The sequence below is a fragment of the Anopheles coustani genome, chromosome 2, assembly GCF_943734705.1.
Source record: "Anopheles coustani chromosome 2, idAnoCousDA_361_x.2, whole genome shotgun sequence".
In the NCBI taxonomy this organism is placed as follows: domain Eukaryota; kingdom Metazoa; phylum Arthropoda; class Insecta; order Diptera; family Culicidae; genus Anopheles; species Anopheles coustani.
Window position 1 is genome coordinate 14,646,763 of NC_071289.1, and position 12,757 is coordinate 14,659,519.

General features: G+C 44.3%; 1 protein-coding gene across 1 annotated transcript; it reads left to right on the forward strand.

Annotated features, from left to right (window-relative positions):
• The first annotated feature begins 7,247 nt into the window (after positions 1-7,247).
• On the forward strand, positions 7,248-12,439 carry LOC131265833 (tetratricopeptide repeat protein 8). The gene is made up of 4 exons (XM_058268163.1): positions 7,248-7,428; positions 10,382-10,542; positions 10,644-11,543; positions 12,227-12,439. The coding sequence occupies exons 1-4, from the start codon at positions 7,248-7,250 to the stop codon at positions 12,437-12,439; spliced, it is 1,455 nt and encodes a 484-aa protein (XP_058124146.1).
• Positions 12,440-12,757: the final 318 nt, after the last annotated feature.

The window sequence follows — 12,757 nt, forward strand, 5'->3', positions numbered from 1 at the left end:
GTATAGAACTGACTTTGAACAAAAATATTTAAATTTCTTGTACAAAACTAATGCTATCCTTTACCGGAAAAGCACCTACAACGTCACCCACCGAGTGTTGCCCAAAGGAATCGTGGGATGATCAAGGATTAGACCACTAATAAATCCCTCATTAAATAAAAGGTATCTGCCGCTATCGCCGCTGGATATGGTAATCGTTTCGGGCATTTTCTTTGACCTCTGGATTATCAAAAACCTTTTGCCATCGCGTTGCCTCGGATCAGGCGGGCTGGGTGTTAAAAACTCCAATCCAACTACTTTCCGCTGGGGAGCAGATTTTTTTGTCCTCTTCCTCCGCTTTTGCATCGAAAGCCCAAATCTTCGCCACAGGATGTCCCGCAAGATGACAGCATTATTCTTTGGCCGGGTTTGACGAGGGTCTGTACCGAAAACCCGGATGTCACTAGGACCGCCGTCCGGCGTCCCAGCCAAACCTGCGTACTGCAAGGCGTAATGAATTCACCCATGAATAATGGCCGTCGAAATGATCGTCATGGCTCATGATTGCCTCCATCTAGTGCAGCCCTAGCGCGGTTTGAAGTTGTTGTTGTTGTTGTTGTTGCTCCTTGAAGCTCGCCGAAGGAACCGAGCGATTTATCTTCCCCATTGGTCCCGAGCGGCACGTGTTGAACATTGTCCCATCTTCTTGGGAGGTAAAGAAGAGTGAAGACTGAATGCGGAAGGCACGTCAACAGAAGTTTCACCACAATCACTCATACGGATTTCTTCCCTACGGCTTGAATGCGGTTAATCCAACGCGAAATGCTCGAGAGCTCGTAAGCTGGGAAACATTCCAAACCCACTGGATATCCTGGGAAGACATTTCACATACACGAGAAAATTTGATCTCCGTCTGCCATCTTAAAATTACACGCATTATGCAAGAAGTAGGATAAAAAATTAAGCTGGAAAACCTCAAAGCCCGAAACCAACCTGAAAAATCTTGCTGAAAGTTTTTGTCAATCTGGAAATTCAATTCAATTTGGAGGAAATGTGTAATCTTCAACACATTTCAAGTTAAAAAGTTGTTAAAGTTAAAAACAATATATTTTCTTTAAAAGTAAAGTACTGCACTTTTAAATTGTGGATACATAAGATAAACTTAGTAAAATAAACAACAGAAAAATAAAAAAAAAACATAAAAAAATTATTTCCATTCATGTACATTGGTGAACAACAATAAATCTCACCAAATATACCAGTTATCAGCACAATATGGATAGCAAACATTTTTTCAACAAATATTTTTAAACATTTGCAATTTCTAAATGAACTAATTTACTTCAAATCATTTTATTCAAATCCATAACTTTTGTGAAATTTGAAATAATATGATAATGTACAAATTTACTATCGCATTGTGCCTCTATGTGCACAATACATTTGTCGAAGTAAATTTAAATCTGATAGAGAAAGCGGGCAAACAAAGCTGTTAGCTCGACGAACGCCCGTTGCAAATAAACTTGGCGCTTATCAAGGAAGAACCGTTTTATCGCTCCGTTTCGCTCTAGAAATAGCAATCAAGTCAGCCCCGGGCAGCGTTATGCAAACTCACCTCAACCGAACGACGACGAAATCTGGATGAATGTTAATTTAAAACTCTTCATCCGAGTCCACTGTCTAGCGCTAAGGGTTCGGTTCAGCGGGACGGGCTGGACTACTTCTCTCGGGTGCAGTGCCATAGAGATAGCAACAGCTTATCGGGTCGGGTGGGTGAGTACGAGTTTGCTTACAGCTGGGCCACGGTCCAGGCGACCTCATCTAGGTGAATCTAATTCAACCGTGGCTTCCAAGGGAGCCCTTAAGCGAAATGTAGGTTGCTTCAAGACCCGACCGCCGTCCTGCTGGCACCGCCGGGGAACGGAAAGATATCCTGCCTGGTCACGGAGCTGTTCACTCACCGGTAGCAGCATACTTACATGAAGTAATTTTTCGTACGGAACCTCTCCGCCCGGCAACCACTCGAATGCAACTTTATTAATATTCATGCTATTGCTCCAACGCGTTCCATCACAACCAAAAATGGTCCTGAAAATGAAAGGATAGTGCAACGGGGCACAGTCAAAGCCCGGTTTCACAGTGGGCGAACAGACTTGACGAGAATGAGCGGTGACAAATACGACAACGAGGACGCCCACGACCGCAAGGGCACAACCGGTGCGACCGTCTTTTTACCGCCGCATATTTAACTCGACGTTTCCGTGGGACTCGGAAAGGTCCAGGAAGGCAAACCCCGGTCGAACGGAACTGAATAAATCACTCCAGCTATTCACTTTGAGCAGTGGGAAATGTACATGAATTTCGTTATCCTTCACTAAGGGTCACTGGCCATGGTTCGGGAGTTAATCGAAAGTAAGGAAGCCACTCCAGCAGGACTGTCTAGATGAGACGCAAGTTAGTAGCAATTTTTATCTGGATGGTGGGACAACAATCCTGCATATGTAATAGTAAAAAAGGACACGTTTTTAAACATATGAAACCAAAACTACAGGTTTGCTCTGCATCCTGCATGTTATTTACTTTAACATGTTTCTCTTTTCGAATTCAAAAGATCGTTTCTTTGTAATTTTTTGTGAGTTATTTTTTTTTAAATAATAAAATGTAATCGTTTTATCGTTAAGACTTATTTTCTTTTAGTGATACGAACAAAGTAACATCAAAAATATGTATGCTCTAAGAATTAATTTTAACAATTTCATATTAGCTTCATTTCAATCTTCATTTCAATATGGCCGTATCAATTTCAATCTTCATGCTGAAAAACTCGTTCCAACTAAATGCTTTCAAATTGTTGAAGAATTGTATTAAAAGCAGAGGCTAGCAAACAATTTTTTTTATAGCATAATCTAACATTCAAGTGACTAAGTTTCCCTTTTTCTCCTAGACGTGTGTTATGCGGTATTAACATTAAATGAATTTATGAAAGTTCGTCTAGATTTCAAAAACCTTGCAAACAAAATAAACAAGCGGATCAAGCGTTGCGATCCCTGCTTAAGAGCAAAGGCACGAAAGATGCAGCTGTTTGCTGTGCACCAAATGCCTCGTAATTGAGTTATCTCGACGGACCTCTGCACTCCATTGTTTTTCAACTGACGCTCGAGCCAACCTTCTAAGCGGCGAAGTACGAACGTTGCATCATGCAGTACAGCTGTGCCTTCTATTATTATGTCAACGTGTGTTCCTTTTTTTTTAAAGCATCAACCCACATCTAGAACGATACTTTTCCCTTGTAGTACACTTACGAATAGGGGCAAACACAATCCCAGGAAAAGAGTGACACCGAAACTCTCCCGATTGCATAATTTAAGCGGGTTGAAGGCAATTTTCATTCAACATTCATAGCAGACCGGTAAAGCGTTTGTGCACGGTTCAAAGTGAGCGCAAAAGGAAAAGCCCCCTTCGCAGAAGAAGCCCGGTACGTTTTTCTCGTTGGAACAAACGACCCGACCGCTGGAAATACCGACGGCCAGCAGCAGCTCTCCGAAGGATCGTTCCATTCATTCACGAAACCGTCCTTCACCGAATGCAGAAAATGCAATTATCTCGATGCGCCTCCACAGCGCGTGGAATGCAGCCCCCGCCAAGAACACCCGTTCCCGGGACAGGGGTAACAGCTTGCCATAAACACACCAACATGATGGTGATGATCGTACCAATTGGTGCCACCAACCTTCCCTCCATTGGCGTGGCGTCCTCCCTTAATTCATAGAAATGACGATAGCTTGTGTCAATGATGCTCAATGATGTGAACCCAACCCAGCAGTGTCGGGTAGGGAGGGGGAGGCTACATAAAACTTTTACCCTTTCGCACTCGGTTCGGTGCTTGTTGGTCCTCCAACACTTAACCTTGGGCAAAAGTTCGTGCTAAATTAAACCAAGCTCCCGGCTTCGGGTGAAACAATCTCGATGGGATAATTAAGTACTGTTTGCGCACGAAGAAAGTTGCAATCGGAAGCCATGCGACTTGGCGAAGCCACCGAACTGGACTATAAATCAAGGTAGAGGTGGTGTTCCGTGCGCTGGGGGTATAAATAAAATACTCCCAACCGAAGTAGTAACGTTCGGCGGACTAAGAAAGTAAAGGAATACTCAGTCAGAGTTTAGAGTAAATAAATTTGGATTTTATTTACCTCTAAGCGACCTTAATCTCGCTCTTTCCCCCAGCGTAAAGTTGGTAAACCACTGCAGTTAAAGTTACAGAGGCTAAACATAAACAAGCACAATTTGTGTTGCCGTTTGCCAACGTTAATGGGTTTCACTATCTCTCACCATTGTGTGGTTTGGTTTGTTGTTTTCTTTCATTGCGGTAGACATACTTCCCATCTATTTCGGTCAAAGCACTTGGTCTTGAATTACTCGGCCCACAATCTCATCGCCTACTTTTCCCCTAGCTCCTTCGTTAGGCCGCCAGAAATTGATCCTTTTATTGTGGCCAGCTGTAACAATGCACCACCAAGGACACGGTCAACGTCTGCAACGAACGATGCGAGCCAGAGGCCGTCGAGTTTTCCAACTGAGATTGATGAACTGGCGCGCGTCCGAGGACTCAGTCCTCATTACTCAAATCGATCCGACGAGCCGCGACGAAGCAAGCTCATGTTCGTGAGGATTCTCCAAAGAAAGTTCCGGTCCCGGGTGATCGTAAGAGACGTGAGTGGGAAAATGGGAAAAAGGTGGGACATTTTTTCACCCAGTGGATAATGCAGAAAATCGGAAAAGGAATGAACACTCTCTTGCCAATGCCCGATGCGGATGATTGCTTATTGATGGAGCTCTTAATTTTCTACGCCTTCGCCCCGCCGGTCCATTTCAGATGGAATCGATGATGAAGGAGCCAAACAACAAAGGAGTATTCCACTGGACACTGAACGAAACGGGCAGGCACAAAACAAATTTCAGCGAAAACCCCCGTAAGTGGAAGCGATTTCGATCAATCTTGTCTGATTTGTTCACGCATTGTTTTTTTTTTTCGGTCTCCTTTTCCCTTGTTTTTTTCGAGTCGCACTCATCATCGATCGAACCAACGGATGGTAAATGGAGCCGGAAAATGTATCAGCCCGAAAAGAGTGAACAACGAAAAACCGAGTAAAGCACTCCGAAAAAGACAGGCCCGATTTTGGAGGATACTCTCAACCCAAACTTTCCGCTCGAGAGGAGATTTCTTTCGGCTTATTTACGTGTGTCTTTTTCCCACGTCCCCGATCTGCTGACGGATTTTGAACGGAGGCAAAGGAAAATGGGAACAAACTTGTATTTCAAATCCTTCCAGCAGACAAAAGCTCTTATCACGCCGACATTTATTTGCCACTGAACGTCATCTCCCGGAATGCCGGGAGTGGAAAAGCGCTGCGATGGTGAAAGCAAATAGAAATCCTCATAGAAATCAAGCGACAGTTTTGTGCTCCCGTAAGATAATGAAAGACGCGCCTGGACGGGTAAAACTGCCCGAAAAGCACGAGTGAATGTGAAGAAACAAGCAGAGAGTATAAGGGAAAAAGAAAAGCTACAAGACGGCATGATCCTGCCCGGCCCTCGGCACGTCCTGTTTGATCAAAGTTTTCACATTAAACGAGGCGTAAAATATTTGACGAGCAGCGCGAAGAGAAGAATGCAATGTCACACAAGGCGAAGCAGGGAAGCAAAAAAAGCCAATGACAGGCAACTGCCCCACACTCAAGCGGCAATTTCGGGACGACACGAAAATTCCCCCGTGGAAACTCTGCACGGTCACGGTTAACGAACCTACTACCGCGGATAGATAAAGACCCCCGAATGACCCAATGGTTGTGGCCATTGTCGCGGTTGAGTGGTTGGAAAAAGTTTGTCCTGTTGAGATTTGACCGAAAACACACCAAAAAAACGTTAAAATTTTCATCAAACTTCGTGGCTGAGCGAAGTGGAAAACAAAGCAACGCAAACGCGCACGAAAAGTCTGTGCCGTCTGCCACGTAGGTTGAAGATTATTTATGCACAGAAGATTATCTGCTATTAATTGTCTGGCGTGCCATCAAAGAGTCAGATGAGTTCAAAGCTCAGATGAAATAAAAAGATATCAAAATAATATAGACATCATGTTTGGCATGCTCATTCTTAAATAGTCTAAGTTTGAACCAAGCGGTCATTAGATTAGTTTTAGCATTAGCGTTTCAAATTAGTTTTCAAATTACTGACAAAAGTAATAAGTTTTTTATGTTTTTAAGAAATGTAGCTTTTCAATCATATTATAATTTAACCGACTCCTTAATCCTTACCCCTAAACAATTACACGTGAAAATTTTTGATCATTTCATCCTTCAATTGATTCAAACATTTCAGTTAAAATTTGAAATGTAGAACAGCTCAGTTTAATGCACCTTGACAGCCGAACAGCTTTGCTTACATACTTCTCGTAATTATAGCCAAGACACAATGCTACACGTAAACTACTAGCGCCGCTAAGCGGCAAACTGCTTAAACTTTTACAAAGCGGTCGTTAGCATTTCTTTTCTAAAGAATCATTAAAAAGGAACAAAAATCTGATAATATTTCAAATCATTAGCTAAATATTGCTTCATTTATGCATTATAATGGAATGCATTTACATATTAAAACAATATTCTTATTGCTTTTCAAAGCGATCTTTAAATTTAACTAAGACGAACGTAACGTAAACAACTTGTTGCCTAGGGCAACCATTCAAGTAAACAACTAGAATATTGTCAAAACAATGTTTTCACACTCAGTTGCAACAGTGCAGATGTTATTACAGTTCTAAAGTAGTTTTTAAGTTTAAAATGATTCCCGAAAACAGTGTTGTACAACGAAAGAAGTGCTAAAGAAGACCGACTGTGCAGCCGAAGTTTCCTTCAGAAACAAAAGCATTTTGCGAAGAAATCATAAACATTTCTTTCAATCAAATCGTAGCAGAAACACCATTATCATCATCATCATTCCATTTGCGAGGGAAAAAATCCTGTGAAAACACGACATACGGAACAAAAAGAGCAGCAGGCCTTTGCGTCCTCCCAAAACCGGAGCCGGTCCGGATCGAAGTGGAGCGAGAAGAATCCTCGAAGCGGAAGCAAGACACAAGCGAAACATAAAATCGCTCATCCCAAGAACCGCACAGCAGCAGAAGAGGAAGAAGAACGGGTTCGAAAACAACAAATACCAGCACCAAAAAGGGGGCCGAGTAAAAGCGATCGAAAAACGACGGAGCAAATTATATAATGGACAATTTCTTCGCTGCCATATCATTATTCCGTCGACGGAAATATGATGAGTGCATCGAGGTGTGCAACGTCCTGCTGCAGCAAAATGCCCTTCATCAAGGTCCTTGGGAGCTGAAAATGAGATCTATGACCCAGCGAGTGTACATCGACGATATCGAGGCGGACGACGACGTGGCTGGTAGGGGAGGGGTGGTTTGGCAAGGGCTTTTTCGGCGATCGTGGCATGCTTTCGTTCTCCGCACACCACAACGACCCGCGCGCATAACCCCGCAATATTGACCGTTTGTCTGCTTCGCATCTTGCATCATTGTCTACCGGTGCACTGGAGTGGTTCGGTCCGACAGCATCCATTTGGGGCAGTAATTCTCAACCTTTTTGGCCACGCCAAGTCGGAGTGTTGGAAAGTTTGAAAACTTGCTATCCAAATTAAAAGTCTTATGATTCACGCCGATTTTATTATCAAAAGTTTGGTCAATGCTGTTGTATATTTTTAATACAACCATATTTCAGTTTTTCAACCACGAGACGACTTGTGACGTCTTGGTTGAGAATCTCTGATTCAAAGGATGTGCAAACTCAGTGGTGTACCATAAGGGGTATTTTAATTTTTGGAAATATTTCAAGAATATTTTTCCTTAAAAAAAACTGTTTGTTGGTAATTTGCCATGCTTGAAGTAATTTTTTAAATTTTGCATTCAAATTGGTAATTTAAAAAACCGTCACAAGCAATGTTGGATAAAGCTGCAATAATCCAGCCAAAAGCAGAAATAGTTTGTTCAAAGTCAGATCTTTCTTGTTCTTCTTTTTGGATATGTTTTTCCCTTTTATCAAAAATCATTTTTAACTGCCGTTTTCTCCTTTGTGTATAAAATCCACGGACCATGTTAATTTGAAGCAATTTAATGTTCTGTGATCAATTTGAAAACATTGGATGTTAGATTATTACGACAGGACTGTCATAATTCCGGAATATAAAAAAATAGCCAAAAAAAAACTAAATATCCAACGATGCATCACTGGATGATCGCTCAGACAAGGAGGAGCAGTAAAAGGAGTGAAAACCAAAATCTTTCGCCTCGGACGACGCTATGCAACGCAAACCGTGTGGTATTCCGATGCCCTCGGGGCCGCATGGCCAATGCATGAATTATACTCCTTGCCCCTTCCGCCCACTCCACCTGCACTGCGGATACCGCAGCCTCAGTTTTGTGGTGCATTCTTTTCTCGGGCGTGTGTAGTTTTTCTTTTTCCCCTTTTTGTTTTGTTTTGCTTTGTTATGTCTTGTGTTTTCTTTCCTTCACTTCGATTCCAGGTCGCTCCCTCGTATCTTTACATTTATTTATGCACATGCACATCCTTTATCTTGATTATTATTATACATATTTTTTGGTGCTTCTCATTTTTGTTACGCGAAACGATGCGTCCTTCCATTTTCCGCGTCGCAAAAGGGTTTCCCCTTCCTGCTTCAAGGCTGCTGCTGCTGCTGCAACTGCATCTGCATTTGCCTATAAACGTGCGCCACTCCCTTCTCCCGTCCGGGGCACTGGGGTATATCTTCTTCCGCATTGTGTTTCCCGTGTTCCGTGTCTTTCCTTCGCAGTTTGTAATATTCTTTTTCGAGCTACATTCCTCCCCCTCCACCTCATAAGTCCCTACGATCGCCTGAGGTCACTTGTGGAACTCATCTTTGGCTGTTCTTTTTTCGCTTCGCCTTCTTTTGTGGCATGATGTTGCACCGCGCACCTTCTCAGCCATCCTTACAGCAGATGTGGTTGCGGACGGCACGACGACGCGAACAAGAATAAAAAAAACCAACCCTGCAGCAGCACAGTAGCAATCTCATTCTGCCAAAAAGTCGTATATTTCACCCCTCCCGGACACCCCACCGTGCCTCCCTCCGCATAGCCCATGGAAAGCGTCCGTTCTCCCTGGGTGAAGGATTTTCGGTCAGCGAAATGCAGCTTCGCCTTCGATTTCGCCTCCTTTGGGCACCCAGTGGCTTGCTGGTGCCGGTGATGGTGGAATTCTTGCACGCCCGGTGTGCAAACCCGCTCCACCCTAACCCTCCCTCCTTCCCGAAAGGGAGTGAAATGGCCCATCGAAAGGGATGGGAAGGAATTTGGCGATTCCAGTAGTCCAGCCATCGCGGCCTCCGGAGGAATTTGTGGAACGGTTTTGGTTATGTTTTACCTTTTTTATTCTGTTCAAAAATAAAAACCTCTTTAAACTCCTCGCTTCTCGTTTGTGTGTGAAACGCTGTCATTTCCATAATCTGTCCCGGCTTCAGGCGACGCCGATGGTACACTCCTCTCCATCAAGAAGCCATTTTTTTTTTGTTTAAATCCTCTTTTCGGTGGCTTAACAGAAATACTTCCATCTTCCCCATTGATTTCTCGTCTAGGGATATAACAATGCTTGTCTTCTGAATTTATACGCCAAGGTTCTAATGAGAAAAAATTGAAAATAACAACGTCCAATCAAATTTAAACTAAATTACTGATGTTTGACCAATACAGTTTGTAGTGAATTCGATTCGTGCCCATTATTATTATTTGTGTTGATGAAAATTTATTACTTTGAAATTTCCATCAAATGATTGGACCATTTTCAAGCAATAAATAAAAAAAAAAAATTACCGAGTCGTATAAAAAAGTTTTTGCTGCTATCGGAGACAGGATTAACAACAAACAAAGCTGGTACAAAACTATGTCTCAAAGCAAATTTATTCAAAAATAATTACATAACATTACACTTAATTGCAGTTATTTTCAATCAAACATTCATTTAAATCTCTGCTTGAACATTTTCTACCTTTTGTTTGATTAACGCAATTTGTCCTCCTCTCTGCCTTGGTCTTGGAGCATAATTTTCTGGTTGTTTAATCCACGGGCGCTTATCACCTCGTCTTTCTTGGTCGAATTTCGTGGTCCACTTCATCCGTCGGTTCATTTATTTTCGAGTCAGTCGGAATGATGCTTTCCGCGCATCAAAAAAAAAACCGAGAGACAGAATGTAGCATCATCGAGAGTGAGGAAAATAAATTTTACTAAATTATATCCAACCAAAACGTCGGAGAATGAGACGATTTCTTTTGCCCTGATCGCAATTTGTACATCCTTTCCTTCCTGCAGAGGATATTTTGGACACGCAGACGATCGCCACCGCACCCCGTCCGGGCACCTCGATCCGCACGGCCGTGGCCAAACCGGCAACGTCGGCCAACACTACCACCACCACCACCACCGGTGCCAGTCGTCCTCGGACCGGAACCGGCCGACCAATTACGGGCATTGTAATCAAAATCATATTAATAGCGCTTCCTCCTGGCGTCGCCGGGAGGACACGGAGCGGATGGAATCTGATGGACTTTTTCTTCCCTCTCTCTCTGCGCAGTCTCGCCCGGGTACGCTCTCCCTGCAGCGGCCCGGCTCGACGCTCGGCAACAAAACCGCCCTGAAGACGGCCTCCCGAACGGCGGCCGGTGGGACGGCGGGTGGCGGTGGGTCAGCGCGCAACATTCGCCTCGGGTCGGCCTCGATGTTTGCCGCCGGCGATCCCACCGGGCCGCTGTTCCACATCTCCCGCCTGCACCCGGACAAGTACGCCGAGCGGGACGCACTCTCCAAGCCGTTGTTCCAGTATCTCTACTACCACGAGGGGGACGTGCGGAAGGCGATGGCGCTGTGCGACGCCGTGTTGGTCCGACGCCGGAACAGCGCCACCGGGACATCCGCCGACGGGTGGTGGTGGAACGCGCAGAAGGCGCGCTGTCTGATCGCGGTCGGCAGTCCACGCGAAGCCGAGCCATTCCTGCGGACGGCCCTGCAGGAGCTGCAGCATCCGGATGTGGTTCTGCTACTGGCGCGCATCTACATTAAGATCGATCAGCCGACGGCGGCACTGGAGGTGTGCAAGCAGGGGCTGGAGCGGCTGCCGAACGAGATCAGCCTGCTGACGCAGCAGGCACGCATCCTGGAGCTGGTCGGCAACCTGCCCGTGTCCGTGCGCCGCTACCGGCAGATATCTGCGCTCGATCCGATGAACACCGAGGCGCTGGCGTGCATCGCCGTCAGCTACTTCTACGCCAACCAGCCCGAGACGGCGCTGCTCTACTACAGGCGCATCCTGGCGATGGGGGCGCACAGTCCCGAGCTGTACTGCAACATCGGCCTGTGCTGCCTCTACGGTGGGCAGCTCGATCTGGTGTTTCCCTGCTTTCAGCGGGCCCTAAGGATGGCCACGGTCAACGAACTGCGGGCCGATGTTTACTACAATCTAAGCTTTGTGGCGCTGGTAAGTAGGAGGAAATGTCCTTGATAGTAAGTAATTTGCCCAAAAATTATCATTGGACTTCAATATCCCTTAAAATGTTTACTGATTAGTCGTAATTATAATCCTAGCTGCTTATTTTTTATACCACTACTTAGGGCTCAAAATGTGTTTTTTTAATTATTTTATTTGTTGATTTTGATGGCACTTTCGGTGCTGTTATTAATTTAACTGTTCACATACAACGGTACACAAGAAAGGCAATCTTTTTTTACTTTTGCAACAATTTCAAAATATAACCAAACATTTAAATTTGACACAGTTTTTCTTTTACTAGCTCTCAATTCATGGTTTGGTTTTGCACATCTAAACAGATTTTATGTTTTCGTAGAACTACCATTATCATAGGGTTTAATGTTCGTGTTTTATAAAAAAAAGATATATGTTGTGGATATTTGACAAAATTTATGAAAACTGCCTATTAATGTGTTGTTTGATCATTTTTTTTTGCTAAAATATTATTTATTATTGTTCTATAAACCATCGCAAATCATATTTTATGTTATTTAAAACGTTTGTTTAATGTTTGCATATGAATGAATTGAATCATTTCAATAAATTCCTGATCCTTAAAAACTACACTTTATTAGACACTATCCGACATTAATAATCATGCATTTTTTTTAATGTACTACCCCACTTCCTAGACAACCGGTGACATCCACCTGGCGCGACGCTGTCTTCGCCTGTGCATTGCGGCCAACGGGTCGCACGCGTCCGCACTAAACAACATGGCGGTGCTGGTCGCGCGCCAAAAGCAGTACCAGAAGGCCAAGTCCTACCTGCAGGCCGCGCGTACCGCGCTCCCCACCAGCGACGAGATCGGACACAATCTGAAGTTTATCGAAAATTTCCAATAAACCGGATCCGCACCCCTCGCGCAAGCCCATCCGCGAGCCGATCCTGATCGGGTATCGATGTCGTTTCGGGCGTTTCGCAGTAGATAAACATCGCTACCCAGCAGCCGATGCCCCACAAAATCCGCGTACGGCACGGCGCGACGGGAGATTTATGCTAAAAGTTTCATCACCTATGTCGATGGCGCGCGCCAACACTCAATTCTTTCACCGGTTTGGGCAGAACGGACGCAAACTCTTGACCAAACGAAAAAAAAATGATAAGGAAATAAATTAATCCTCCCGAAGCAAAGCTGCAACAAAATGGACGAAGGAAATAGT